We start from the raw sequence: 27995 nt of genomic DNA on the forward strand, positions 1-27995 counted from the left end.
AGAGCCTCTAGTTTATTTCAAAGGTGGGTTTGATTTTGGGAGTTTTGGTCCCAACAGTTTAGGAAAAAGGGGCCCAAAGGGTCCAAAATTGAACTTTGTTTGATTTCATCAAAAATTGAATAATTGGGGTTCTTTGATATGCCGAATCTAACTGTGTATGTAGATTCTCAATTTTTGGTCCCGTTTTCAAATTGGTCTACATTAAGGTCCAAAGGGTCCAAAATTAAACTTAGTTTGATTTTAACAAAAATTGAATTCTTGGGGTTCTTTGATATGCTGAATCTAAAAATGTACTTAGATTTTTGATAATGGTCCCAGTTTTCAAGTTGGTCCAAATCGGGTTCCAAAATTAAACTTTGTTAGATTTCATCCAAAAATTGAATAATTGGGGTTCTTCGATATGCCAAATCTAGCTGTGTAAGTAGATTTTTAATTTTTAGTCCCGTTTTCAAATTGGTCTACATTAAAGTCCAAAGGGTCCAAAATTAAACTAAGTTTGATTTTAACAAAAATTGAATTCTTGGGCTTTTTTGATATGCTGAATCTAAACATGTACTTAGATTTTTGATTATGGGCCCAGTTTTCAAGTTGGTTCAAATCAGTATCCAAAATTATTACATTAAGTATTGTGCAATATCAAGAAATTTTCAATTGCACAGTATTCAGCAATAGCAAGAAATCTTCAATTGCACAGTATTGTGCAATTGCAAGAAATTTTCAATTGCACAGTATTGCGCAATAGCAAGAAATCTTCAATTGCACAGTATTGTGCAATAGCAAATATTTTCAATTGCACAGTATTGCGCAATAGCAAGAAATATCTAATTGCACAATATTGTGCAATAGCAAGAAATTTTCAATTGATTGGAGTTATCTTTCTTTGTCCATAATAGTAGTTTAATCAACTTAAATCATTGTTTTATACAATATATACAATGTATATTCACTTTTACTACCAACTGATAAATTAAAACAATCTACCATTCAGTGATAACAAGCACCTTTTGTTACATTTAAATATTTTATGATGTATTTAAATGAGTAGTTATTGTTCCAAACTCCATTAGAAATTTGAATTGAGATCAGTTTTGGAAAAACGGAAAGGGGGATGTGAAAAAAAAAATGGGGGGGGGGGGGGGGGGTAAATTTTTCTCATTTCAGATTTCATAAATAAAAAGAAAATTTCTTCAAACAATTTTTTGTGAGGATTAATATTCAACAGCATAGTGAATTGCTCAAAGGAAAAAAAATATTTTAAGTTCATTAGACCACATTCATTCTGTGTCCGAAACCTATGCTGTGTCAACTATTTAATCACAATCCAAATTTAGAGCTGAATCCAGCTTGAATGTTGTGTCCATACTTGCCCCATACTTTTACCAAAAGGATATTTGCATGTTTGAGGTACCAGCTTTGATTATTTATTTAAATATCAGGTTAACTTCTTTTTTTAAACAGGATGAGACCAGATTACTGAATGGTAGCTACCCAGAGTTCACAGACTGTTTCCAGCAGACGTTACTTGTTTGGGTGCCATGTGGTTTCCTGTGGCTCAGTGCACCGTTCTACCTTTATCATCTTCTGAATGTTGATGGAGTTACTCGTCCCCACTCATTCCTGAGTGTGGCTAAAACTGTTAGTACATGTGTAATATTTCTATGGTTTCAACTAGTTTGATTTAACCCTGCTGCATTAACTAGTACAGTCAGTTTTTGGTTTTTTTCGGGTTTATGTTTTATTTTTTAAAGAGTTTGTTGTTGAATGCAGATTTATAACAATCTACACATGTAGATGATATTTGATATTTTAACAACAGGGCAATTTAGAGTTTGAGACAAAGATATAAGTATAAATCCTGGTCTCGGCACCAATATCTTGAGGGTTATTGTCTTTGTAATACTTGTGGAAGAAAATAACGTATTGCTAGTTGAGATGCTTTATGATCGTAAGATAAATACATAGGTTACAATAGCGTTACGTTACATTAAAAATGTGTGCGCGAAAGTACGGGAAACAATTACATAACATAACGTTCTAAAGTCTCTTGGTATGCTGAGCCTGACTCAGCTAGTATAACCATGTGATTGTATCGCAATCTCGGCAAATTACAAAGAATAACAACTTGTGTGTGAAGATTGTAGATTGTAATTCCACCAGAAATGATACAGGAGTTTTACAGAGTGTGTATTGTTTGGTAAACTGAAAGAAATAAAAATACAATATTTTACAATATGTACGAAAGAAATATATGAATGTTCAATGCAATAATAATATCAAGTCAAAAACGAAAGTAGAATTCTCAGGTCAATTCATAGAAATAAACAATTACAGTTCGTATTTGTTGAATAAACGTGGAATTCAAGTTAACGGAATTAACGGTATATATATTTAACAGTTTATAATCGATTTGAAACGTACTTGACGGTGATTTGTCACAATATCCACAGGAGCAGATTTGTCGTGGCATCCATTTGCAATAGACAGGTGAGGAAGAGAAAGTAAACGGTAGTGAAAATACGGATAAGTCCAGATTATTTCCGGAAAATATGAATGTCTGAAAATTCAATCCAATAGACTTTATAGTAAATACAGTTGCGTATGTGATCCAGAATACTCCCCGTCTGAAATCTACCTGATATCACTATTCCAGAAAGTATAATTCCAAATGTGAATGTCACTATATTAATCCAAAATATATACATATAATTACACAGGTTTGTTCTCTATGAGAAGAATCATGTCCACGATAGGGCGTGTGTAGGTTGTGGCTTTTCCATTAACGATTACTCGCACTTCTGCTTTTCGGACATGTTCGTCTGAACTTTTAAAAGAGTTCACTATAATTCCAACGGGCCATTGGGTACGGCAAATGTTTTTGTCCTTTAGAAGAATGACGTCTCCTTCGATGAGATCACGGCGATCTTCGGTCCATTTTCGTCGTTGTTGTAGTAACGGCAGGTACTCCTTCCTCCAACGGGACCAGAAAACACTGGCTAGAGCCTGTACTCGTCTCCATTCGGCAAGACAGAGATCTCGTTTGTCGAATTCCCCAAGATGGTCTGAAGTGAAAATGTAGTCGGTTTTCTGCGTCAATAACATAGCCGGAGTTAATATTAACGGATTCTCTGGATCTGTTGATACCGGTACCAGAGGTCTAGAGTTCACTATTGCTGAAACTTCTGCCATTAGTGTGTTGAGCACGTCATGTGTTAGGCTTCTTCCGGCTGCGTTAAGAAGCATAGAATCAAGAATTCTCCTAGTGATACCAATCATTCTTTCCCAGGCTCCACCCATGTGGGACGAATGCGGCGGATTGAAGATCCAAGTTGTACCAGAATTATACAGAAAGTTATTGAAGGGTCCATCTTCAACGTTGATTGAGTCAATCTTTAAATCGTCGATTGCGCCGATAAAGTTCGTTCCACGGTCAGATCGGAAAATCTTAACTTGGCCTCTTATAGCGGTGAATCTCCTGACAGCGTTTATGAAGGCTGAAGAACTCATTTCCTCGATTAATTCGATGTGAATAGCTCTTGTCACTAAGCATGTGAATAAAATTGCCCAACGCTTTGAGTTAGCGTATCCACCACGTGTTTTACGTGAAACAATTGTCCAGGGTCCAAAGGTGTCTATTCCAACGTTAGTAAACGGAGGTGAAGGTTCAAGACGGTCCTCTGGCAAATCAGACATGATTTGATACTCGGTTTTTCCTCTGAGTTTGCGGCATGTCACACATTTGTGAATAATAGATGAGATCAAGCGTTTTGCTCCTACGATCCAAAATCCTGCGGATCGAATCGCTCTATCTGTGAAATGGCGACCTTGATGTTTTATCTTGTTGTGGTAGTGTCGAACTAATAATGTCGCTATATGATGGCGTCCAGGGACGACCAATGGTTTCTTTTCACGGAGGTTTAAGTCAGATTTGGCGATACGGCCTCCTACTCGTAATAGTCCTTGTTTGTCCAAAAACGGATTAAGGTTAGCTATCGGACTCCGCTTATGAATTTGTTCCTGACGTTTAATGCAATCTATTTCATCTCCGTAAACTTCATATTGAGCAGATATTAAGATGAAATTTTCGGCATTCGAAAAGCCTTCCAGAGAAGTCACTGGTGCTGTCTGTTTAGACCCGTGTAAACGGGAGAAACGTTCCAAAAAGGCTATCGCTCGCACAAGTGATGTCCAGTTGGAGAATCTGTTGAATCTATCAGTTCCGATACCTTTATGCTCAAGTGTGGCAAATGTTTTTGCAACATTAACAGTTGCACGTATTTCTCCATCTTCCTCTGGGTCTATTAGCTGATATATGTCCTCAGAATTCTTTTGTTCTGAGAAAAGAAATTGTCTTGGTCCTAATAACCATTCGCTGCTATGAATTTCGTGAGCAGGTACGGACCTTGTTCCCAAGTCTGCGGGATTACGGTTAGTTGGTACATAATTCCATTGACTTGGAGAGCTAAATTTTCTTATTTTCTCTACTCTATTGGCGACATAGATAAAGAACCTTCTTGTCTCGTTACTGATGTAGCCTAGGACTACTTTACTGTCTGTGTAGAATTTTACGGTGTCTATATGTAAATCTAAATTATCCATGATGGTCTGTGTTATCTCGACCGCTAATACTGCAGCAGATAGTTCAAGGCGTGGAATAGTATGACCACTTGTTGGTGCAACTTTAGCTTTCCCAAGAATGAAACCTATGTTTGGTTCACCACTACTATCGGTCGTGCGTAGATATGCAACAGCTGCTATGGCTTTTTCTGATGCATCAGAGAAGACATGTAACTCTTTTGTGGTGGTTTTGCTAAGATACGGCACGTAGGTACGTGGAATGCGCAATGTTTCGATAGCAATTAGAGTATCTCTCCAAGATTTCCACTCATCTGCTGTCTCATCAGTGAGAGGTTGGTCCCAATCGACGGTTTCTGATACTATTTTCCTTAATAGGAGTTTCCCTTGTATAATCACCGGAGCCAAAAATCCCAGAGGATCGTAGAGACTGTTGTATCGTTGATAAAATTCCTCTCCGAGTGATCGGTTTGTTTTCTGATGATAATTGAAATAAGACGTTATCAGTGTTTACGTCCCAGCTGAGACCAAGACTACGTTGTAGGGGTTTGCTGTCGCATTCTAAGTCTAGATCTTTAAGATTTGAAGCCAAATCACTGGCATGAAATGCAGACATAACTTCCGCACAATTAGAGGCAAACTTGTGAAGGCGTAAGTTTCCATATTTTGCTAATGCTTGCTGTGTATCCTTCATGAGCTTAACAGCTTCCTCTTTAGTAGGACATGACGTTAGACCGTCGTCGACATAGAAGTCTCTTGTAACAAAGCTAGTCACGTGACTGCCAAACTCTTGTTCTGATGCTTGAGCTGCTTTTCTGAGTCCAAGCGTAGCAACGGCAGGTGACGGACTATTTCCGAAAACATGAACTCTCATGCGGTATTCGACAAGGTTCTTCTGTAGGTCATTGTCTTTATGCCATAAAAATCTCAGATAATTACGGTGGTCTTTTCTGACAACAAAGCAGTGAAACATATGTTGAACGTCTGCAGTAACTGCGACCATTTCTTTCCTGAAACGCAGCAATACTCCCAAGAGATCATTGGTCAAGTCTGGACCTGTAAGCAGGACGCTGTTAAGTGAAACTCCGTTACATTTGGCGGAAGAATCAAACACACCTCTTATCTGATCGGGTTTCTTCGGATGGTAAACACCAAACAATGGCAAATACCAGCACTCCTCATGTTCGTGCAATGGTGGAGCGAGCTCTGCATGATTATTATCTAAGATTTTACTCATAAAAGTAAGAAAATGTTCCCGCTTCACTGGGTTTCTATTCAGACTGGCGTCTAACATGTTAGCACGGTGAAGAGCCTGGGGTCTGTTGCTTGGCAATGGCTGTCTTGGCACTCGGAACGGTAACGGTGCTACCCAACTTCCTTTCGAGTCTCTGACAAATTCGTTGTCCATCTGTTTCATGAACATTTTGTCCTCATATGACTGTCCAGGCTTATCATCGTCCCTTGTTTTTTCAAAGAGTGGCGATTGTAAATCTTTCGTTACAGGGTCTGTGTAGTTTTCCCGGATGTCAAACTTGCTTGTGCATGGTTGAAAAGTTGAAGGTTGTCCTGTAGGTAAAATGTTGGTTATTTTAACATTTAACTCAAGAGGAACATGCTGCTTGTTAATGCAGGTTTCTCCTATCACTACCCAACCAAGTTTCAATTGTTGTGCATATGGAGTTCTGGGTGGTCCTATGCGCTGGTCGAGGACATGGTGTGCCTCTATAAGGTCTCTGCCAATTAAGAGAAGAATTTGCCAATTTTTCTCTATAGGTGGAATGCTACCCCTAAGTTCTTTTAAATGAGGGTGATGCATTGTTACTTCAGGAGTAGGTATTTCGTCCCTATTATTTGGAATATGATCACATTCAATCAGTACAGGAAGGTCAAACTTGTCATTACAGTTGATTGATTCCATGATGAAACCTCTTCCTCTTTTCCCGGAGGTGACTACTTTGCCGGAGCATGTTGATAAAGTATAGTTCTCCGGTTTATCTTTGACGTCGAAAAGATTAAAGAATTCGGGCGATGCTAGTGACCGGTTGCTTTGGTCATCAATGATGGCGTACATGCGAATAACTTTGTCCTGGTTATCTTTGTGATAAACATTCACAGGCAGTATTTTAGCACAAGATTTCCCGCTATATGTATCTTTGCAGATCTCAGTACAGGTAGAGTTAACTGAGGTTGCCTTAGTTTCAGCCGATTCTATAGGCTCCCCGCCGTAGGCTTGCTTAGGCGGGCTAGATTGAGAACTTGCAGGTTGCTGTGGTCTAGTGATGTGAAGTGCGGTAGTGTGTTGTTTACTTCCACATTCTTTACATCTTATGCGTGCATTGCATTCCCGGCTCCTGTGTGTGGTAGAATCACAACACTTGTAACATACATTGTTTTCTTTTAAAAGACCTTTGCGCTCCTCTATTGACTTGGCTCGGAACGCTCTACATTCATTTAAGGAATGCTTTGTATTGTGCAGAATACAAAGATCTTGTTTGCTGGCTTCACCAGATTGCTGCTCAACTGCTGTTTTATGAGCACCAACTTTAGTCTTAGGGTAAGACGTAGACCTTGGCGCAGCACCTTTTGTATTTGGTGTGACTTTTGACCCAAAGATGAACCCAGGATCGTTCTTTGTTTTGCTTATTTCCCTGATGAAGGCAGAGAATTCTGTGAAAGGTGGAAAGGCAACTTCATATTTAGACTTGTATCTTGTAGCCCTCGTTGTCCACTTTTCTTGGAGTCCGTACGGTAATTTTTCAACAATTGGATTTATCCCGGACGAAGAGTCAAAGTATGCTAGCAAACATCCCAGCTTGGGATTTTCCTTGTGATATTCTATTTCTGATAGAATGTCAGACAGTTCGTAGAGACGTGCGTTGTCCTTATTCGTCAATGTAGGGAATTTGGCAAGTTTACTCATGAGAGAGGCTTCTAACATTTCTGGAGCACCATACCGCTCGTCAAGCCTCTTCCATAGTCTCTGTATACCTATTGAAGGATTATTGGCGTTCGACGCTCTTATGCTAATGGCGTGTTTAGCAGACTCTGGACCGAGCCACTTGATCAGTAAATCGATCTGTTCTGAGTCAGAGACTTGTAACTCATCAGTCACGTTCTTGAAGCTTGCTTTCCAAGTATGAAAGGATTCTGCCCGATCGTTAAAGCTTATTAATCGGGAGAAAAGCAGGTCCTTGCGTAAGAGGAATCTAGTTATCTCTGATGTAAGGTTGATTTGTTGCTGGTGTGCAACAGGGATCTCTTCTATTACGTCTTGTTTTTTGTGCGAAACAGGGATCTCTTCTATAACGTCTTGTTTTGTGCGTAAGACAGGGATCGCTTCTTTAACACCCTGTTTTTGGTGTTCAGTAGTGCTCTCATCTGAAAGACCTAGTTTTTGCATGCCGGTTACTAATCCCAGATCTGGGATAAAGGTAACTTCCGGTGACTTATTATCGAAAGGCAAGACGGCAGATGTCTGTGACAGCAAGTTCGATGCCACGGATGGCACGAACGCTGGTGCTTCGTGACTCAGCTCGATCTTAACAGGAATTTGTTTTTTCTTTTGAGGTCCTGTTACTTCCTTAACAACAGTTGATACAGGAAGTTTATTGACGAAATCTTGCACACGCTGGAGCGGGTCTTCCTTTTCGTCAGGGAGATCGCTATACGCTTGGCTATCATCGTATTCCAGGATACGAGCCTCGGCTTCTGCGGCTGCAGCTTCTCTTTGTGCTTCAAGAAGATTAAATTTGGCTTTAAGCTCGGCCTTTTCCCGGCTTACTCGTGCGGCTTCTTGTTGCATTTGAGCCTTCCTGCGCATAGCTTCTTGTTCTAATTGCGTTTTTCTGTGAGCGGCCTCTTGTTCTAATTGCACTTTTCTGTGAGCGGCCTCTTGTTCTAATTGCATTTTTCTGTGAGCAGCCTCCTGTTCTAGCTGAACTGTTCTCTGTGCGGCCTCATGTTTACGTTGAGCGACTTCTTGCTCCATTTCTGCCTGTTTACGACTGGCTTCCTGTTCCATTTCAGCCTTTTTGTGTGCTGCTTCCTGTTCCATTTCAGCTTTTTTGCGTGCTGCTTCCTGTTCCATTTCATTTTGTCTGAACAGGGCTTGTTCTTCTAACATTGCTTCCTGTTGTAGGATAAGGGCATGTTTTTCGACAAATGCTATCTTAGACTTTGCAGCCTCTGCCTTGGCTCGCTTTCTCCGTGCCAGGCTTGACATGTCTGACACGTTAGAGCTACCGCTGTGAGAGGTTTTCTTACCCCTTGAGGTCTTTGTTTTAGTGGATTTGGCCTTTGTTAGAGCGAGGCGATGCTCGTGTAGTTTTTCCATAACTAGCTCCACTTTGGACAGACGTAAATCCAAAGAGAGTTTACATGCATCAATTTCTTTTTGACTCTCCAATGTTCGGGTCCTTTTCAGAAAGTCTAAGTATTCATCTGTGAGCCTACGATAATTATTACAGGCTTTAACAAGTTTGTCCTGGACTGTTAGGAGTTGCTGGAGATCGTTAGGAGGCGTTGTTACTTCCAATAACTGGGATTCAATGTCTGCCCAGAGAGCCTCTAGTTCCTGACAGAACTTGTCACGTTTTTCAGTGAAAGCCCCTTGTCCTTTTTCCGTGAGGTCACGTACTCGCCTAGCCTCGGGAGTTTCATCTGACTGTGATGTATTAGACGGATTTTCTAATAGTTCAGGGACATCTCCTTCTTGGGGCTGAATCTCTTCTTGTTGTTCTACATGACTGGGATCCATGTTGACTCAACGTTGTTGGGTTGCTGTCGAGTTCACACAAGATATGTAGTCCACTGTCAGTGTAAAGGTATGTACGTATGTACGTTGCTACGTTGTCGTTCCTTGTCTGGATATGTAAAGACAGGTTGTCGTCAATTTACTATGCTGAGCCTGACTCAGCTAGTATAACCATGTGATTGTATCGCAATCTCGGCAAATTACAAAGAATAACAACTTGTGTGTGAAGATTGTAGATTGTAATTCCACCAGAAATGATACAGGAGTTTTACAGAGTGTGTATTGTTTGGTAAACTGAAAGAAATAAAAATACAATATTTTACAATATGTACGAAAGAAATATATGAATGTTCAATGCAATAATAATATCAAGTCAAAAACGAAAGTAGAATTCTCAGGTCAATTCATAGAAATAAACAATTACAGTTCGTATTTGTTGAATAAACGTGGAATTCAAGTTAACGGAATTAACGGTATATATATTTAACAGTTTATAATCGATTTGAAACGTACTTGACGGTGATTTGTCACAATATCCACAGGAGCAGATTTGTCGTGGCATCCATTTGCAATAGACAGGTGAGGAAGAGAAAGTAAACGGTAGTGAAAATACGGATAAGTCCAGATTATTTCCGGAAAATATGAATGTCTGAAAATTCAATCCAATAGACTTTATAGTAAATACAGTTGCGTATGTGATCCAGAATACTTGGCCTATATTCACGAAACCCTGTTTATTGATTGAAGACCATATGTTGACCTCAGAGTAGACGTCATTTGATGTAAATTTTAGAACTGTTTGGTTGTTGTCCTATTCGCTGTTTCAGAATGCATTCTAATGCATTTTGGGTTAAATTTCGACAGCATACAAAAAAATGTTGTGATTGGTTAAAACTCTTTTTAACATAGAATTCATCTAATGATGATGTGACATTATGTTCATCTTAGGGAAAGAACAATGAAATTGCCCAATTTTTAGGATGTAGGCAAGAGAGTCTTTCTGTCTGTCCCATTTTTGTTTCCACTGTCTAACTTAAGTTTTTCTCATCCAAATTTTATGAAACTCATTCACCATGCTAAGAATCATAGCTCCCTGACTGAGGTTGAATTTGTTCAATGAGTTACTTACTGTTCTAAAGTTGTGTCCCATTTTATCTTTTTTAAATTTGCAATGCTTAGGCAGGGGTATTTGTGTGCTCATACAAATTCTTCTTTTATTTCATTTAGATTCTGAAACAGCTGATTGATGCTCAACCTACAGTGTGTTTTATTCATTTAGTAATTTTCCTGCAAAATAGGAGACAGAAATTTTAATGTTTTAAATATAGTATTATATGAAAAAAAGAATCTGGTAGCTAAATAACCTTTGTTGATTTAACTGTTTTTTGAAAATTTATTTTATCAGTGTTATTGAATTAGGTTGAAGTTAGATATGAAAAGATAAAAAATCTCTGTTTAGTAATTATTTTATTGAAAAAGAAGGGAAATGTAAATTTGATTGTGTTAAGATACTATCTGGAAGTTTTTAAAGTTTGCATTGAATTATAAGTCAAGTACATTTGACTCAAAATTTACAAAAAGGTTTTTCATTGTATTCCCATGTCATAGTTTAAAAGGTAGGGGTCATATTTTTTTGTTAATGTATTGTCCGCCAAGGAAACCTCTTGGGTAACAAAACAAAACAGCTATAACTTGTTACCGTATTTATTCTATTAAACGCCCCGGGGGCGAAGACAATTTCTGAAAGGGGGGCGTCAATTAGAGAAACGAATTTCGTACCTTACTTCATTGAGCTTTACCTGAATTTTGTTGAAACAGACTATAGTAACATACAAGTGTTTCTTATTGTCTCCATAATCTATAAATAGCGTTTATCGGTAATGTGACCTCATCTAATAATTAGTTAAAATTTATAACGTACTGTGTAACTGACAGATCTATTTTTGGAACTTGTACACACTGTGTTGTATTATCGGAGTGGATTAAAACATGGAGGGGGTCTCATTAGGGGGTTCTGATCCCGGATCCCGCTTACTGTTTTGTCAGATTTCGGTTTCCCGCTTACACTATGTACGTAAGCAATTCTCAATTTTTTTGCAATTTCCCGTGTCCCGCTAGACTTCATCTCCGGTTTTCAGGCACAATTTGATTTTCACGTGTTACGCTTACAAAAAACCCGCAATCCCACGTCACGCTTAGACCCCAATGAGACCCACCATGGACGTTATTGATTTTTCGTTTCATGTTTCTGAGTGACCGGGTCGATGTCTTTGAAATATTGTAATGGGTAAGTTTTAAATTAATTTTTTTAACTACAAAATGGGGGCGTTTATTAGAAGTCAAAAGTTCTGAACACACTATTTTCGGTAGGGGGGCGTTAATTAGAAGGGGGGCTTTAAATAGAATAAATACGGTATGTCCATTTAGATAATAAAAATTAGGACCCGTGATATGTTGCAACAGTCTTAAATTTACATCAGATGTTGCTAATAACTGTAATAGTATACTGGTATATGACTTCAGATTCTACAAGAAGAGTGTTCCTAATCTCTAATGCTGCAAACTATATATATAGTGTAATTAAGGTAATTCAGTGGTATAGAAACAAAATGACAGAATTTTCTTATACTTTGCCAAAATAAAGATTTTACTTATGCTTTTTTCAAAAAAATGATAAAAAGTAAAGGTCACCATGCTATTTTTCAAGGTACAAGTCGTTCAAAATTGCCAAAATTTGCTTAGATTGTTTATGAAAAGATACATTTTTGTGCATAGAAAGAAATCTATGAGACAGAATTTTGAAATAAAATATGAGAAGATAGGTTTTATAATATATTTCAAGAAAATAAAATGAAAATATGGTGTCACCGAACTTGTTTTCTTTCTACAATTAAAAATTTCCTTGTATGTCCAGAATAAATTATGTAATAAAAGATAAAAGAGTTATCTCCCCTTAAATGGCTTATTTGAAAAATTAACTCTATAAACACAAATATTCGGTATTTGTTAAAACATTTTCGATAATGCAATGAATGACTAAGTTTTCATTATACAAAAAAACAGTGTAATCAGTAAATTGTAAATCTGTCTCTGAATTTGCAGATTTGGGCAAAGAACTAGACTGATTATTTACTGTGATTGTACATTTCAAGATACCTGTAGTAGACTACCCTTGAAAAACATTAACCAACTGGGCAAGGGCTGTAAAGCCAGTCAAGGTCAAACACTTCCATCATCAACAACCTTTATTAAATCATTTATTTGGGATGAAATCAATAAATTATTTCCAAAAACTTTTTAAAGTAATTTGAAAGCAGACTTTTGTTATATTAACACCATTTAATGCAGTTTGAAATATGACTTCTTTATAATTATAAATGATTCACTAAACAGCAAGCTATAAAGGGCTCCAACATGATAAGTGTAAAACAATCAAACATGAAAATCAACCGTCTAATCTATATAAAAATAAATAACAAGAAACACTTATGAATCTCATCTAAAAATGACAACCACTGAACAACAGGCTTCTGCTTTAGTACAGATGCATAAATATCAGCTGGTTTAAATCTTTAAACAAGTACAAATCTTACACCCTAACCTGAGACATATGCATAAGTATTCTTCCTTAAATGACCATGTTTCAATTTTGATAAGGTCACTGTTGAATTTTTATTTCTAATGAAAATTGATTAAATTACAATGTATTATATTTTTCAGTTTGTTAGTGGTGTATTATTTTTCCTGTCCATTATTGAATTATTACGAGATGCTAACAATAAAGATGATGAAGAAGCCAATAAAAGAACTCACAATTCCCTGTTTGTAGCTCATTCACTTAAGGCTGCTACCTATGTAAGTAGATATATGAGCCACATCGTTTAGAATTCGACCATGTGCAAATTAAATGAATATCAGGTTTTTACCTGGTTGAAAAATCTCTATGGAAATTCTTAATTTTTATGTTTTTAGGTGTAACACCACTAATTCAGGCCCGGCCAGAAAGCACATACCAGAAAGTAGTACATATTTAACACAAAATAGTTCATACGCATGGACATAACTTTCAAAATATTTAGAATATTTTATTAATTTTGGTATCAAATGAAAGCTGCATGACTGGTGATCATTGCAGAACAATTTTTGACTGATAAATTTAAATAATAAAAAAATGGCATAAAATTTAAAAAGGAGGGTACATTTTGCCTTTTTGTCAGATCGGAAGTACCTGTTTTGGTACATCCGAAGTTCCGGGAACCAATTCTTTCGGGAAGGTCTAAAACGCGGAAGTGGAAAACGCGGAAGTGAAAAATTGGTGTATTATAACTAATATCTCTGGAACCGCTTAAGCTAAATCAATAAATAAAAGTGATTCTGAAAGCTATTATAATAGGCTATAAGATTAAATTAAAAAAAAAAATATTTGAAAATGCTTTTTTACCGAAAAGTTGACCGGAAGTGTTTCTTAGTGTGACTCTGGCAACACATTTTTGAACATTGAAACTTATATTCACGAAAAAGCATATAACCCGGTCAAAGTCTGTAAATTGATTCTTAAAGACATTTAAATGACAAATAATATGATATAAAGAAAAAAATAAATATATTACTATAAAAGGGCAAAAAGTTGACCGGAAGTCACCCTGGTATATAAATGATGAAGTCAAATTTTCAACTTTGAACTAAAATTCCAAAAAAAATAAAAATCCCGGTCAAAGTCTGTAAATTGATTCTTAAAGACATTTAAATGACAAATAATATGATATAAAGAAAAAAATAAATATATTACTATAAAAGGGCAAAAAGTTGACCGGAAGTCACCCTGGTATACCAATATTGAAGTGAAATTTTCATCTTTGAACTAAAATTCACAAAAATATAAAAAGCCCGGTCAAAATCCAGAACATGATTCTTAAAGACAATTCAATAACAATTAATATGATATAAAGAAAAATATATTGACATTACTATAAATGGTAAAAATGTTGACCGGAAGTCACCCTTATATACAAATGATGAAGGGAAATTTACACTTTGATACTAAAATTCACATAAATATAAAAAGACTGGTCAAAATCCTGAAAATTATTCAGAAAGACAATTCATTGACAATTAATATGATATAGAAATATATAAATACATACCTCAAATAGAAGAAAAAAATGTTGCCCAGAACCCTATCTTGTGTGTAAAAGAATAAGTAAAAAACTTCAAACTAAAATTTGCGTAAAAATACTGAAATGGGACTGAACTAAAGCTAGAAATTATTAAAAAAAAAATAAATATCAAATATCTAAATAATATGTAATAAAATTAATGAGGAAAATATTAAAATAAGATAGTAAAGTCTTAACTGACAGTCTGTTTAATGCTTTTGAATCTATTCCTAAATATTAAATTGTATATAAAGATTTTTTAATCAACCTTATACACTATATCATATAAGGTAATGATTATTAATTATTTTAATTTATTTATGTTTGATTGCATTATTAAAGTATGAATTATATTAATTGATTAATAATTAGTTTTTTTCGCTCGCATCATAGTATATAAGGAATGTCGGCTTGTGGACTAATTATGTTGTCCCAAGTGAGCACGTGTCACATAAAAGGAATATCGGCGTGTGTTTATTAGCATGATAATTATGTTGTGACAATTGAGCACGTGTCAACTTGTGTATATATATGAACCATAAAATTTACAGTTAATTATTATTGAAAGTTATAGAGACTAGTGCTATCTCAAATTTCGATATTTTCAAATTTAATTTAATATTTATTGTACTTTGTGTATATAATAGTGTATATATTTTCACAGTGCTCTTTTCATTTTAATTTTAGTGCTTTTTTTTCAAACTGTTTCATATATTTCTTAGTGCTTAATTCGTCAACGTCATGGCTAAACGTGTTTTGATTGCAGGTCATTCTCAAGTTAAATATTTTGATCAGTATTTAAAATTGTCTAATGTAGATGTTGTTTCCTTTTCAGGGTATCGTATTGAACAGATGTGGGGTGTCATAGGGCACAGGGTTCCCGACTACAGGATTGTTGTACTTCACATCGGAGCCAACAACCTGTGGAATGACACCCCAGCTGATGTTCTGACTCATTACCAGAGTCTGGTTGAGAGTATACTAAGACTCAACCCAACATGCCAGATCCTGCTTTCTGGGTTACTACCCCGTGGCCAGGACATGTTCCCTGGTAAGATGAAGTCCATGAGTTTTCTCTCTTTGGTCAACAGGAAGGCGTCTTACATCAACAACAAGTTGCGCATCATAGTTCAATCTGTTCCCAGAGTGACCTATGTTGCACATCGTTCCTTTGTTGTTGATGGCAAGCTTCAGCGCCTACTGTTGAGTAAAGACGGTCTTCATCTTACCAGGGATGGTGCTACCACTGTGGTTAGAAACCTTGAGGCAGAGATCCGTCGGCTCCGTAGACCACCTACTTCAACACCGTTCATCAGATTACCAAGTGTGAGACCATACTCAGTCCACTACAAGCAAGAGTCAACTAGTACTACTACAAAACAGAATCAACCACCAAAACCAACACCATACTCAGATGCAGTAAAGATTCCTACTCGGTACACACAACCACCAACTCACACCAAACCATTGATAGTTGACAACGTTATCGACTTTCCATGTCTCCCATCACGTGAAGTAAGTATCTGGGTACTGTCGCCAGCTCGTGTTTCGGTACGCTCTCAATCAAATCTCCCGTGGATAGGGTATTGCAGTCAACAGCACAAACAAAATATTTTAAATAATAAGTATCTTTGTTCTGATATCATTATTTCGACACAAAATCTTCTGAAATTTGAGTTTCCAGAAATAAATGGGTTCCAGGAAACAACTTTAGCGCCTGTTAAGGTAGATGGTAAATGGGTAAGTGAAACAGGTTTTCAATCACAAGAGTCACCAAGTGTACAAATACACCATAATGGTAACGCTCATTGGGTTTTGTCTCTTCAAACTAGAGATGGAAACATCTATCTTCTAGACAGCTTATCACTAAATTTAACAACTTCATTAGAATATCAGTTAACGCAAATCTATGGTAAAGACAAGAAAAAATTAATAATAAGAATACCCGATGTCCAAAAACAACAAAACAGCATAGATTGTGGACTTTTTGCAATTGCAAATGCTCTTGAATTTTGTCAAACTGGGTTTAAAGGAGGTACTCATATCACATACGAGCAAAAATATATGAGAGAACATTTAATTCATTGTCTTGAAAATGGTAAATTCACTCATTTTCCAAAAAATTATTTCGGTAAAACTCCAAAAAATCTGAAAACTAAAACCCACATAATCTCAATAAACTGTGACTGTGGAAAACCCGATACAATAGAGGATATGGTAGGTTGTGAAGGGAAAACAGGGCGTAAAATGTGTGATGTCTGGGCACATCGGTCTTGTGCAAAAAATATGAAAGGAAACAGCTGGTTCTGCGAAGTACATAAATAGTTTAACTAAATTTTAAAGAAATTTACAGGCCATATACAGTTTTGATAAATTTGAAATAAATTTTTAAAAATGTTAATTTAAAAAAATGTAAATTAATCACAATACCTATTCTTGAAATTAATTTGAACATTATTTTTCCTTCATAAAATAGATAATAAAGAGATAAATTAATGTCAAAGAGTGTAGTGTATCAATAAATAATAACACAAAATAAGAAAAAAAAACAAAAAAAAAAAACAATAACTCCGCCAACGCCGGTCCCAAGCCCGGGTGAAAAAGGAGGAGGGTTGTTAATATCTAAATGAAAAATATGAAATATCAGAAATGATTAGTATGCTATAATACTTTTGAAATTGGATATAATGAAATAAAAATGACAAGTATTTTATATCTAGTTTTAGTCATTATTTCCTTTTTTTTTCATAAAAGGGGGTCAAGATTAAAACACAAGCTAGGACAAAGGTCAAGTTTCTGCAATTTTAGTTTGATATATTTTTATTGTTATTTATATCAAATCATTTATTATTAAATTGTCTTTAAGAATCATGTTCCGGGCTTTTTATATTTTTGTGAATTTTAGTTCAAAGTTGAAAATTTCACTTCAATATTGGTATACCAGGGTGACTTCCGGTCAACTTTTTGCCCTTTTATAGTAATATATTTATTTTTTTCTTTATATCATATTATTTGTCATTTAAATGTCTTTAAGAATCAATTTACAGACTTTGACCGGGCTTTTTATATTTTTGTGAATTTTAGTTCAAAGATGAAAATTTCACTTCAATATTGGTATACCAGGGTGACTTCCGGTCAACTTTTTGCCCTTTTATAGTAATATATTTATTTTTTTCTTTATATCATATTATTTGTCATTTAAATGTCTTTAAGAATCAATTTACAGACTTTGACCGGGATTTTTATTTTTTTTGGAATTTTAGTTCAAAGTTGAAAATTTGACTTCATCATTTATATACCAGGGTGACTTCCGGTCAACTTTTTGCCCTTTTATAGTAATATATTTCATATTATTTGTCATTTAAATGTCTTTAAGAATCAATTTACAGACTTTGACCGGGTTATATGCTTTTTCGTGAATATAAGTTTCAATGTTCAAAAATGTGTTGCCAGAGTCACACTAAGAAACACTTCCGGTCAACTTTTCGGTAAAAAAGCATTTTCAAATATTTTTTTTTTTAATTTAATCTTATAGCCTATTATAATAGCTTTCAGAATCACTTTTATTTATTGATTTAGCTTAAGCGGTTCCAGAGATATTAGTTATAATACACCAATTTTTCACTTCCGCGTTTTCCACTTCCGCGTTTTAGACCTTCCCAATTCTTTCTTATATGCCATGTAAGGTATGTTGATTTTTTCAGTACAGGACACCAGTAGGCGAGTGATATGAGAGCCAAATTTACATTTTTAATGCACCTACCTAACACACGGCTAAATTATATATCACTAGAAAGCTAAGAATGTGTACTTTCTAAATATCCCGGTCGTCAAAAGAAATTATGGTGCATTTTTTTTTAAATCGAGGTCAAAGGTCATGGGTGGAATTTCAATTCACGGATACTTCCAGTTGTAAAATCGAGTCAGAACAAATGCAAAAACGAAACAATTTTATAGGAATGCTGTATTACTGTTGGGAAAATATATTTCTATCATAATATTAATTAATTTTGGTTGATTTTAACGGTAACACATGTTACATAACGTTTTCTCTCGGAGTCTTTGAAAATCAACCATTTAAGTCACACACATGTATCTGTAGTCGCCATTGCATTATCTAAATCTTATAATACCTCCATATCACTTGATTGCACGTATTTACAAACATATATCTGCAAATTTGATATAAATAATCCGAAACAAAATATTTTAAGCAAGAGGAAAATATAACATGACGTATTTTTTTTTTTTTATTATTAAAAAAAAAAAAAATAAAAAAAAAAAAAAATAAAAAAAAAAAATAAAAAAAAAATAAAAAAAAATAAAAAAAAAAAACACGACGTATTTTTAATTGTTTAGAAAAGTCCCCATGATGAGCTGTTCATTAAAATTGAGGAAGCGTATGGTCTCCTGTTAGTTTGAAAGCCTACCAACCGTTTCAAGATCAGACAACCATAGAGCAGATTTTCTTTTATTATTGTAGTGCAATATGTTGATATATAAAAAAGAAGATGTGGTATGATTGCCAATGAGACAACTATCCACAAAAGACCAAAATGACACAGACATTAACAACTCATACATCACTAAATCAGATATGATAAGAGTACTAACAAACATAACTAAAATGAGTAAAGTGCTACTAGTATATTTATATCAACAAATTGATAGTTTTAATATAAAACACCACAAGGAAAATATGATCACTCATTGTACGTCAAACTGTGTTTGATTTTACTTCAGTCGGCTGCCGTGTATCTGAGATATATAATTAATCAAACAACACTTGACAAAGTAGTTTGTACTCTTTTTAAATTACGCTAGGGATGACGTTCGGCTACTTTGGCACTAAGTATTACTTTTTTTTTTATCATGTTTCACCGCTTCAAACGGAGGACAAGGCTATCCTAATATTGAACCTTTTATTTGGCTTTCTGATGTTAAAATCCCGTTAGCGTATAACCTAAATGATCGAAACGTCGGACCGATGGGATGTTGGACCATTTAGGTGTCGGAATATTGCGATATCGGAATATTATAGCTTCATTTAAACTTGTAATCTCATCATTCTTATATCGGTCAACATATCCTTACAAAGACAACTTCCTTGGCATGGGCATATATCAGTACAGCAGAGGTTTTGCTCAAAGCGGACACAAGATCTATACAGATTGAATTAAAAATTTGGAATGGACATGAGGGATTTGTCAAAGAGACACCAACGGTTAAAAAGCAGGCAACGGCCAAAAACCACCAATGGGTCGTCAATGCAGCAAGAAACACCCTAATCTGGAGGCATTCTTCAGCTGGCCCCTACACGTACTAGTTTGAAATGATAATGGACGTCATACTAAGCTTCGAAATATACTCAAGAAGTTAAAATAAAAGTTTTACAAAACTAAGAAAGGCCAGAGGCTCCTGACTTGGGACAGGCGCAAAATTGCGGCGGGGTTAAATATGTTTTTGAAAATCTCAACCCTCCCCCTATACCTATACCAATGCGTGAACAGATCAAATCTTGAAGAAAGTTGAATGACATCATACCGGACCGATGTTGCCTTTTAGCCAACCAAAGTCATACGGAGATCTGTTATTGTTTCTGTAGTTAGGTCGACATTGTCTTGGATAAAATTTTAACCCCCAGAAGAAAAATAATGCCATGTAGAATGGATGCCCCATTTTTATTGTTACTAATCTCCTGATCAGTGAAACTTGTTGATAGTTATCAAAGGTGTGTCCATAAATACGGTGCATTTGTAGTGATAAACCTAAATGAAAAAGAGTAAAAAAAATATTTATAGATAATATACATTCTACTAAAGCCATACATCTAAGAACTTTGTCAATAGGAATATCGTAGGCTTTATTAACTGCCGCAGATGTGTCATCATCTAAAAGCTTAAGACAATACAGAAATGTTTTTAAAGCAGATGGCATAATTTCAATTGAATAATCCAGTGAAATGTTTTTAGATAATGGATAAGGTGATTGGATTACAACTCTACCCAATATCTGCTTCCGTAAAATACTAGTAGCTGCATAAAGTGCTTGCAACCAGTTTCGCAGTCACTGCTCAGATCTTTAATTTTGACAGACCGTATATCACAGTCATTTTAAACGGGTAATTTTCCGTCATTACGGCATAAGACAAAATTATAGAGCTACTGTATACAATATTGGATGCACCTTGGCCTTGTTGAAGCTGTATACATATAACTATAAATTGACCATGGTTTTTTAGTTTTTGTTGAAGCTGATCATATGTTGTGTAGTTTTCTCGGCGGCGATCCTCGGACAGAAATTAAGCCCTGTCCACTGATCAAGTAATTAAAGTTGTTAACCAGAATACTTCCTTGTGTACAGGCACGTCATCTTTAATCGTCGAAATGTCAGTAAAAGCTGTTTTATGTTCAGAACTAAATAGCTCTTTAATTTCTGATTTCAAATTTTGTAGCAAATATTTAGCGATGCAAGCTCGATAGTATAAAGATTTAATAGTAAAATTATGAGTTATTTTGTAAATCAGATCATTGTAGGAGATATATGTAGTAACACTCAAAACAGCTTGAGTTTGCTCCTCAGAGGATACCTTGTGAAGTTGTTTAACTTGCTTATAGGCTTTATACATTTGCAACATATACAAACAGACAAATTAGAATGAGTTGTAGATCTACTGCCCTCGTTGATATATGAGAAGAGACTGGTCGGTAGAATTGGTACATGTAGTACAAAGTCTTTGTACAGACAAAACAGAAGATGATAGGTTGTGCTTACTTTTGAAATATTTATAGCAACTCTTATGATATTTTGTATTTTCAAATGGGATGTTTTCATTTTTTCCATATTCATCGACCAGTCTTCTGTAAACTTTATCTTTTCGTTTTCCCACTGCGGCAATACAACTGTATCTTCATTTAAGTGTTTAACTACATAGTTTCTATGTAGAAAATACATAACAGACTATGCATCTGTGTCAATAAATGGATATTTTTTTTGCTTTTCAGCAAAGGAAGAGTTTCATTGTGAACTGGACTGTGAAAATTTGACACGACTCGGAATAATTTCTACAGTTTTCCGATACGATTCCTTATTTAGAAAGGGGTGAATTCTACAGAGCTCAAAAACTCTGTTTTACTTTGATTTGATCTTTATTTCGGACGATTTTATATCTATTTAAGCTACACTGAAGTTAAAGATAGAAATAGAGCCGTTTAAATATAATTTATCGTACCTAAAAGCACTATTAAGTACACGGAAATCGACTAATATATTCAGTAAAAAACGATAACGAAATAGATAAGGGATTCCGGAAATTATAGTGATTTTACCCAACATCATAAAATTACAGAAATTCGTGATTTTAAGAAATGTTGAGATAAAGTCTTGATCTTGAATGAAAAAAACGATAACTGACGAGTACTTTGGTGTGTTCTAAAACGGATAGAGAGCAAAAACATTTAATAAAAATTTAATTGTAGATCCGAAAAGGTCGGGATTATGAAAATTTTGGTACAAAATGTCAAATATTTAGAAGGAATACAAAAGCATGCGGAGTTACAGTTATAAATATTGTTTTTCATTATTTTGAGAATCTAATTCACTTAATTATTCTGTCTAAAAGAAGAGATACGACTTATTTCCTTTGCTTGAAAAACATGTCGTAATTTTATAATTTTCAACTAATTTCTGAAATAAACGTCAATTTTACAAAAACTGCGCCGTACGATTTTGTGACGACCGGGCAAAAATCAAAGTTTAATCATTATTCTTTCATTTAAAAAAAAATTAGCCGTGTGTTAGGTGGGTGCATTAAAGTCCTTAACTAGACGTCTTTTTCAAATATTACACTCGCCTACAGAAGGTGTTGCTTTGACATGCAATGATTGTCACTTTATTTGAACTTAAGATAAAAGAGCTGTGACCACTCGAAATTGAGGAATTTAACATAGAAAGCAATGGGGCCATTAATTAGTGGTGTACTTCCTATTACAGAGAATCACCAGAAATCCAATTTTTAGAAGTTGTACCTATTCCAATGAAAATAAGTCCAATTTGATGTTAGTAATCATGTTTAATCATCTTTTTTTGGTCAACCGTCCTGCTTATGAGAAATTTAAGCTCTTAAATTGGCATACTCAAGTATGTTAGCCTTTTATGGACATACAGCATGCATGCAGTTAAGATTTGACTCCAAGTTCTTATTTTTGCATTTTTTCTGATTGAAATCAATAAAACAAGTATTTTATGACTTGTATATGGAACAAAATAGCTCTTGGTCAAAATAATCTTATGATTTTTCAAGTTTTTTTGTTTTTCTTATGGTAGCCTTTTACAATCATGGCAAATGGTACATACTCATATAAGAATTCTAAAATCTCACTGTACATGCAATTTTGAACCAGTTTAGCAAGTTATCTAGCTGAGGGATATATAAATTGCTCTTATTAATCTATGTTTTACCACAGAATTATGGTATATACAAAAAAAAAGCCCTTTTCCAGTTTCAAGAAAAAAGGGGGGATAATTTCTCATTTATGTCTTAAGTTTAAACTGATATATTTTTATTTAATGAAGAACCTCTGATAAAAATATGACTGCTAGTAAGCACATAGCTTTCCTAATAGAAATTAATAAATAAAACAATGATATTGAGAATAAAAAAAGTATATTGGCCAATGGTAATATCCATATGCAGTTTTCTTTGAATAACCCATATGTTACTACCAGTCCAATTTGAGCTTAAAATTAATAAATTAGTATTTGGACTAAAGCTTTATATGTTTTTTATTGCTTGAAATAGATCATAGAATAAAATAAAGTAATGCTCAAGTCAATATAGCAAGTTTGGTTCTGTTATAGGTGTAACACCACTAATTCAGGCCCGGCCAGAAAGCACATACCAGAAAGTAGTACATATTTAACACAAAATAGTTCCTACGCATGGACATAACTTTCAAAATATTTAGAATATTTTATTAATTTTGGTATCAAATGAAAGCTGCATGACTGGTGATCATTGCAGAACAATTTTTGACTGATAAATTTGAATAATAAAAAAATGACATAAAATTTAAAAAGGAGGGTACATTTTGCCTTTTTGTCAGATCGGAAGTACCTGTTTTGGTACATCCGAAGTTCCGGGAACCAGTTCTTTCTTATATGCCATGTAAGGTATGTTGATTTTTTCAGTACAGGACACCAGAAGGTGTTGCTTTAACATGCAATGATTGTCACTTTATTTGAACTTAAGATAAAAGAGCTGTGACCACTCGAAATTGAGGAATTTAACATAGAAAGCAATGGGGCCATTAATTAGTGGTGTACTTCCTTTAAGATGGTACCTAACATTACAGGGAGATAACTCTGTAAAATCATCAGAACATTTTAATGACATTGTGTTCATAAGGGAATATAAAGCTTCTCAATGATCAAAATAAGTGTTTGTCAAACTGCTATATAACCAGTGTAATTTTTCTGATTAAACCGTTGGTTCAAATTTTTTGAAATTTTTATATTTTTGTCAAAGGGTCAAAGTAAATACTTTGTCAAAATTTTAAGAAAATTAAACGAGCCAAATTAATTTTAGTTAAAAAAAAAAGTGTTAGGTACCACCTTAAACAGACCAAAATTCATCTTTAATTTTTTATATGAATGTAACAAGTCAGGAATATGACGGTTGTTATCCATTCATTTGATGTGTTTCAGCTTTTGATTTTGTCATTTGATTAGGGATGTTCCTTTATGAACTTTCCTCATAGTTTAATATTTTTGTAATTTTGCTTTTTCCCAAAATCAATAAAAGTATAATACATGTACATGTATACGTGCACTTGCATAAGGTCGATTTCTATTTGACAGCGCTTATAGTATATGATTAGGCAGTGTATTGTCCTACACTGTAAGTGAATTATTTCTTTATTCTGTAAAAAGACAAAAAAACGGGGTTTGCCCTTCTCTTCTGTCATTGAAGACTAAAAATTTATTATTAGAACTTTTTATTCAATAAATGGTTGCTGTCTCAATGATAATGATCATGCATCTAGTATGTATAGTAGGTACCTTATTTGTTAGTATACATACACAATGATTAGATTAGCCATCCTATGTGTGTGTAAAAGAGATAGAGAATTAAAAAAATAATTCTTGAATTAAAATAAGATTGTGGAAATTGTAATATTGCAATAACTCACTCATAGAAAGATAAATATTGCAACTTTTAAAAACTGGCAAAAAAGTATATTTCATTATTTGCAGTCAATGCTAACAGAATTAAAACAGCATTTTTCAAATTATAATAACTGTATGTTTTTTTGAATATATGTAATTCTAAGTAACCAGTATTTCTTTCTTGTTTGAATTCTTGATTATAAGTTTTCTAATGTAATGACATGTAAAACATTGGCTTTAATTCTATTTCAGTTGTTGACAGTAGTATTAATATACCTTGAGAGAATCAGAGGATTTGTTACATCAGGAGTTCTATTTATTTTCTGGTTTTTGACGTTAGTAGTTTCAATAATACCATTCTACACATTGATTGAACAAGATGTAAGTAATACATGATCATGTGACCTGAATTTCATCCAATGATATATCTTGTCTGTCTTTCCCTGTAGACATACCTTTAGCCCTTTTAACAAAAAATCTTAAGTGTAAAATTAATCCTATGATAAAAATATTTAGTTGAATTGTTAAGGAATATTTTAGACTTACAATAAATTTTACACTTAAATTTTTTTGTGAAAATGGCTACTGGTCTTGTTGAAAATTCGTTTGAATCCATTTAATTTCTTCACTATCTTTGTCTACTTTGAACCTCGGCTTGTTCTTATTGATTGTTGATGTTTTCCACCCCAGCAATACATAAAAAAGAATACTTTTCATTGAAACCACAAGGCAAATGCTAGGGCAAATGTTAAGCAATAGAAAAGAGAATGAAAACAGAGAATGTGTCAAAGAGAAAACAACAAAGCCAAAGAGAACAAAACAGCCCAAGGCCACTAATTCATAAAGCTTTGTTTGAAACATCAAGTTTTTTACCTCAATCTAACATAATTGCCATTATACAACTATTAGATAATTTGACTTTCAAGGAAGAGAGAGTATATCATTGATTGTATACATGTATGGGGATATAGAGTTCTTTTGAAATAAAGCATAGGGGAAGGGTAAGTGGTGATTCAAAGAGGCTTTTTGAAAAAATAAAGTTTTATAATTGAAAACAAAAAATGGATACACATACATTGAAGAATTAATGTGGAATCCATAAATCACTTGCTGCAATATTTTAAGCTATTTTTTTCCCAGATGAATGAAAAACACAAAATGAACCCCTTGCTAACAGTGTTGTTCTTTTATTCAACTGAATTATCTGGAATATTGGTGATGGTGAAATGAGATTTATGAAAAAACTATGATTTTTAATCACCATTAAATATTTGCCTAAGGTTTATATTAATGGAAAGTGAACATTAATAAACTTTTTATCTTTCAGGTATACCATAAGGATTTCTTTAGATTTAGTATATTTTACGTGTATTTCTTCCTGATATTGGTCCAGTTTGTACTCCATTGTTTTGCTGAGAAGATAACAAGAAGAGGATATTATGAATTAAATACAGTAGGTACATCATATCTAACATAGAGCTGTGCTGCACAATGAGGAATCATTGATGAAGAATATAATCTTTCTCACAGCACGACAGATACATTGTAGACCATTTATATAGACATATTTAAACTTAAAATTTAAAATGCAAATATGTCTGCCTTTATGTAAAATCTGACAAGCTCCCGTAAACTTTGACATCACAATTTATAAGATTTGTAAAGTCTTTTGGAGACAAAACTTGTCTAAACCCCAAAAGTGTAAATATGTTTATTACAAATTAAAGAACATGTTATTCAAATAAACTAATCCTTATCAGATAGACCATGAGATATAGAAATAAGAAGATGTGGTATGATTGCTAATGATACAACTCTCCACCAGAGACCAACTAATATAGAAGTTAACAACAGAGGTCACTGTACAGCCTTCAACAATGAGAAAATTTTATATTAAGATGTCAAATTGGTTCTTTATATTTGTGGGTTGCTGTCAGATACCTTTGCTTCACATCAACTGTTTCTATAACTCATGCTTAGAGTGTATGGGTTTGCTAAAACATTGGTTGTTATTTCATATGAACATGAAACATTTATCATTTACTGCTCACTTTAACGCAATATTACTAAAAGAACTAACATATCATTTAGGTTTAATTTCCATTCACTTTTTCAGAAACAATGTTTGGAAGTAGAGTCTTCGTTCTTATCTCGATTGACATTTTGGTGGATGACCGGGTGAGTACATGTTGCATTTATTTTAAAAGACTTTTAAAGTTAGGTAGGTATCCATACAATTTGTCGTCAGAGAGAAACTATAGACAAAGAAATATAATTTAGGTAGGCTGACCATAAGAAAAATATCTTTAATAGAATCAAAAGTAGCTTGGATGAGGAATTTTTTATACTGTGAGTTATACAGTTAGAGATATGTCTATTTTTACTATGTTGATTAGGGTCCAATACTTTCTAGATAATTGGTTTATCCTAGTGTTAATTATTTTAAGTGTGTTAGTAAACAAGTTTGTGCATCAATAAGATACAAAACAAATTAAGTTCAGATGAAAAAAACACCTACACTTTGAAAATTATTATCCTGTGTCTCACTTCATACTGGTGTCATAACGAATTAAATTGAAATATTCAGGTCTGTGATCAATCCATCGTCAGGATAATTTTTCATCAATTTGTGAGCTTAGGTAGCTTGAAAGTTTATTATTGCTTAAAATGGTTAATGAAATTGAAACTATAATAGATATGAATGAAATGAATGAAATACATAAAATTAATTAAATTAGAATCTGTGTTATGATGCACATTTTGGTTTGTACTACAATATATTTAGATATTTGCTAAGAAGATGATTACCTGTATAAATGTCTTTTCAGACTGATTATAATAGGATACAAGAAACCATTAGAAGAAGCTGATATTTCAGAACTTCACCCAAGAGACAAAAGTGATGTCGTTATACCAACCTTTGATGAAGCTTGGAAAAAGGAATATGCAAAACATGAAAAGATCAGAGAGTTTGTATAGTTATTTGCTTCTGGAATCACTTAAAATATTGTTCTGCAGTTCTCTCAGAGTAATCATGCTTCCTCGATTAATAGAAATGGGCTGTAGCAAATAAACTAAGAGCTAAAAGTCGTATATAACACCAAAAATCATTCAATTAAATGATTTTTAAGATCTATGTTGTATAATAAAAGAAATAGAAATTCTTTTCTCAACCAATCATGGACCCTATTGGGTTTTAAATATTTCATACAATTAATTCAATGATTCTTTTATAACGATAAAAAAATCAGGGTATCAAGTTATAGAACAATGAATAGTCAGTACATCCACATGAGAGAGAGAATAATATAAATAAGGGAGACAATCCATTATTGTATGGATTATTT

At 34.1% G+C, this 27995-nt stretch overlaps 3 protein-coding genes across 3 annotated transcripts; 1 reads left to right on the forward strand and 2 right to left on the reverse strand.

Annotated features, from left to right (window-relative positions):
• The first annotated feature begins 1241 nt into the window (after window positions 1-1241).
• LOC139505064 (multidrug resistance-associated protein 1-like) lies at window positions 1242-27627 on the forward strand. The gene is made up of 6 exons (XM_071294886.1): window positions 1242-1635; window positions 13046-13180; window positions 24901-25029; window positions 25976-26101; window positions 26765-26826; window positions 27477-27627. The coding sequence occupies exons 1-6, from the start codon at window positions 1396-1398 to the stop codon at window positions 27625-27627; spliced, it is 843 nt and encodes a 280-aa protein (XP_071150987.1). The 5' UTR covers window positions 1242-1395.
• On the reverse strand, window positions 2044-4901 carry LOC139505067 (uncharacterized). Its single transcript, XM_071294890.1, has 2 exons — window positions 2419-4901; window positions 2044-2199 (listed from the first exon to the last, which is right to left on the reverse strand). Exon 1 carries the CDS (start codon window positions 4594-4596, stop codon window positions 2707-2709), a length of 1890 nt encoding a protein of 629 aa, XP_071150991.1. The 5' UTR covers window positions 4597-4901; the 3' UTR covers window positions 2044-2199; window positions 2419-2706.
• LOC139505066 (uncharacterized) lies at window positions 4898-10028 on the reverse strand. Its single transcript, XM_071294888.1, has 2 exons — window positions 9839-10028; window positions 4898-9619 (listed from the first exon to the last, which is right to left on the reverse strand). The coding sequence occupies exon 2, from the start codon at window positions 9326-9328 to the stop codon at window positions 4898-4900; it is 4431 nt and encodes a 1476-aa protein (XP_071150989.1). The 5' UTR covers window positions 9329-9619; window positions 9839-10028.
• Window positions 27628-27995: the final 368 nt, after the last annotated feature.

The sequence above is a fragment of the Mytilus edulis genome, unplaced genomic scaffold, assembly GCF_963676685.1.
Source record: "Mytilus edulis unplaced genomic scaffold, xbMytEdul2.2 SCAFFOLD_506, whole genome shotgun sequence".
NCBI classification, from domain to species: domain Eukaryota; kingdom Metazoa; phylum Mollusca; class Bivalvia; order Mytilida; family Mytilidae; genus Mytilus; species Mytilus edulis.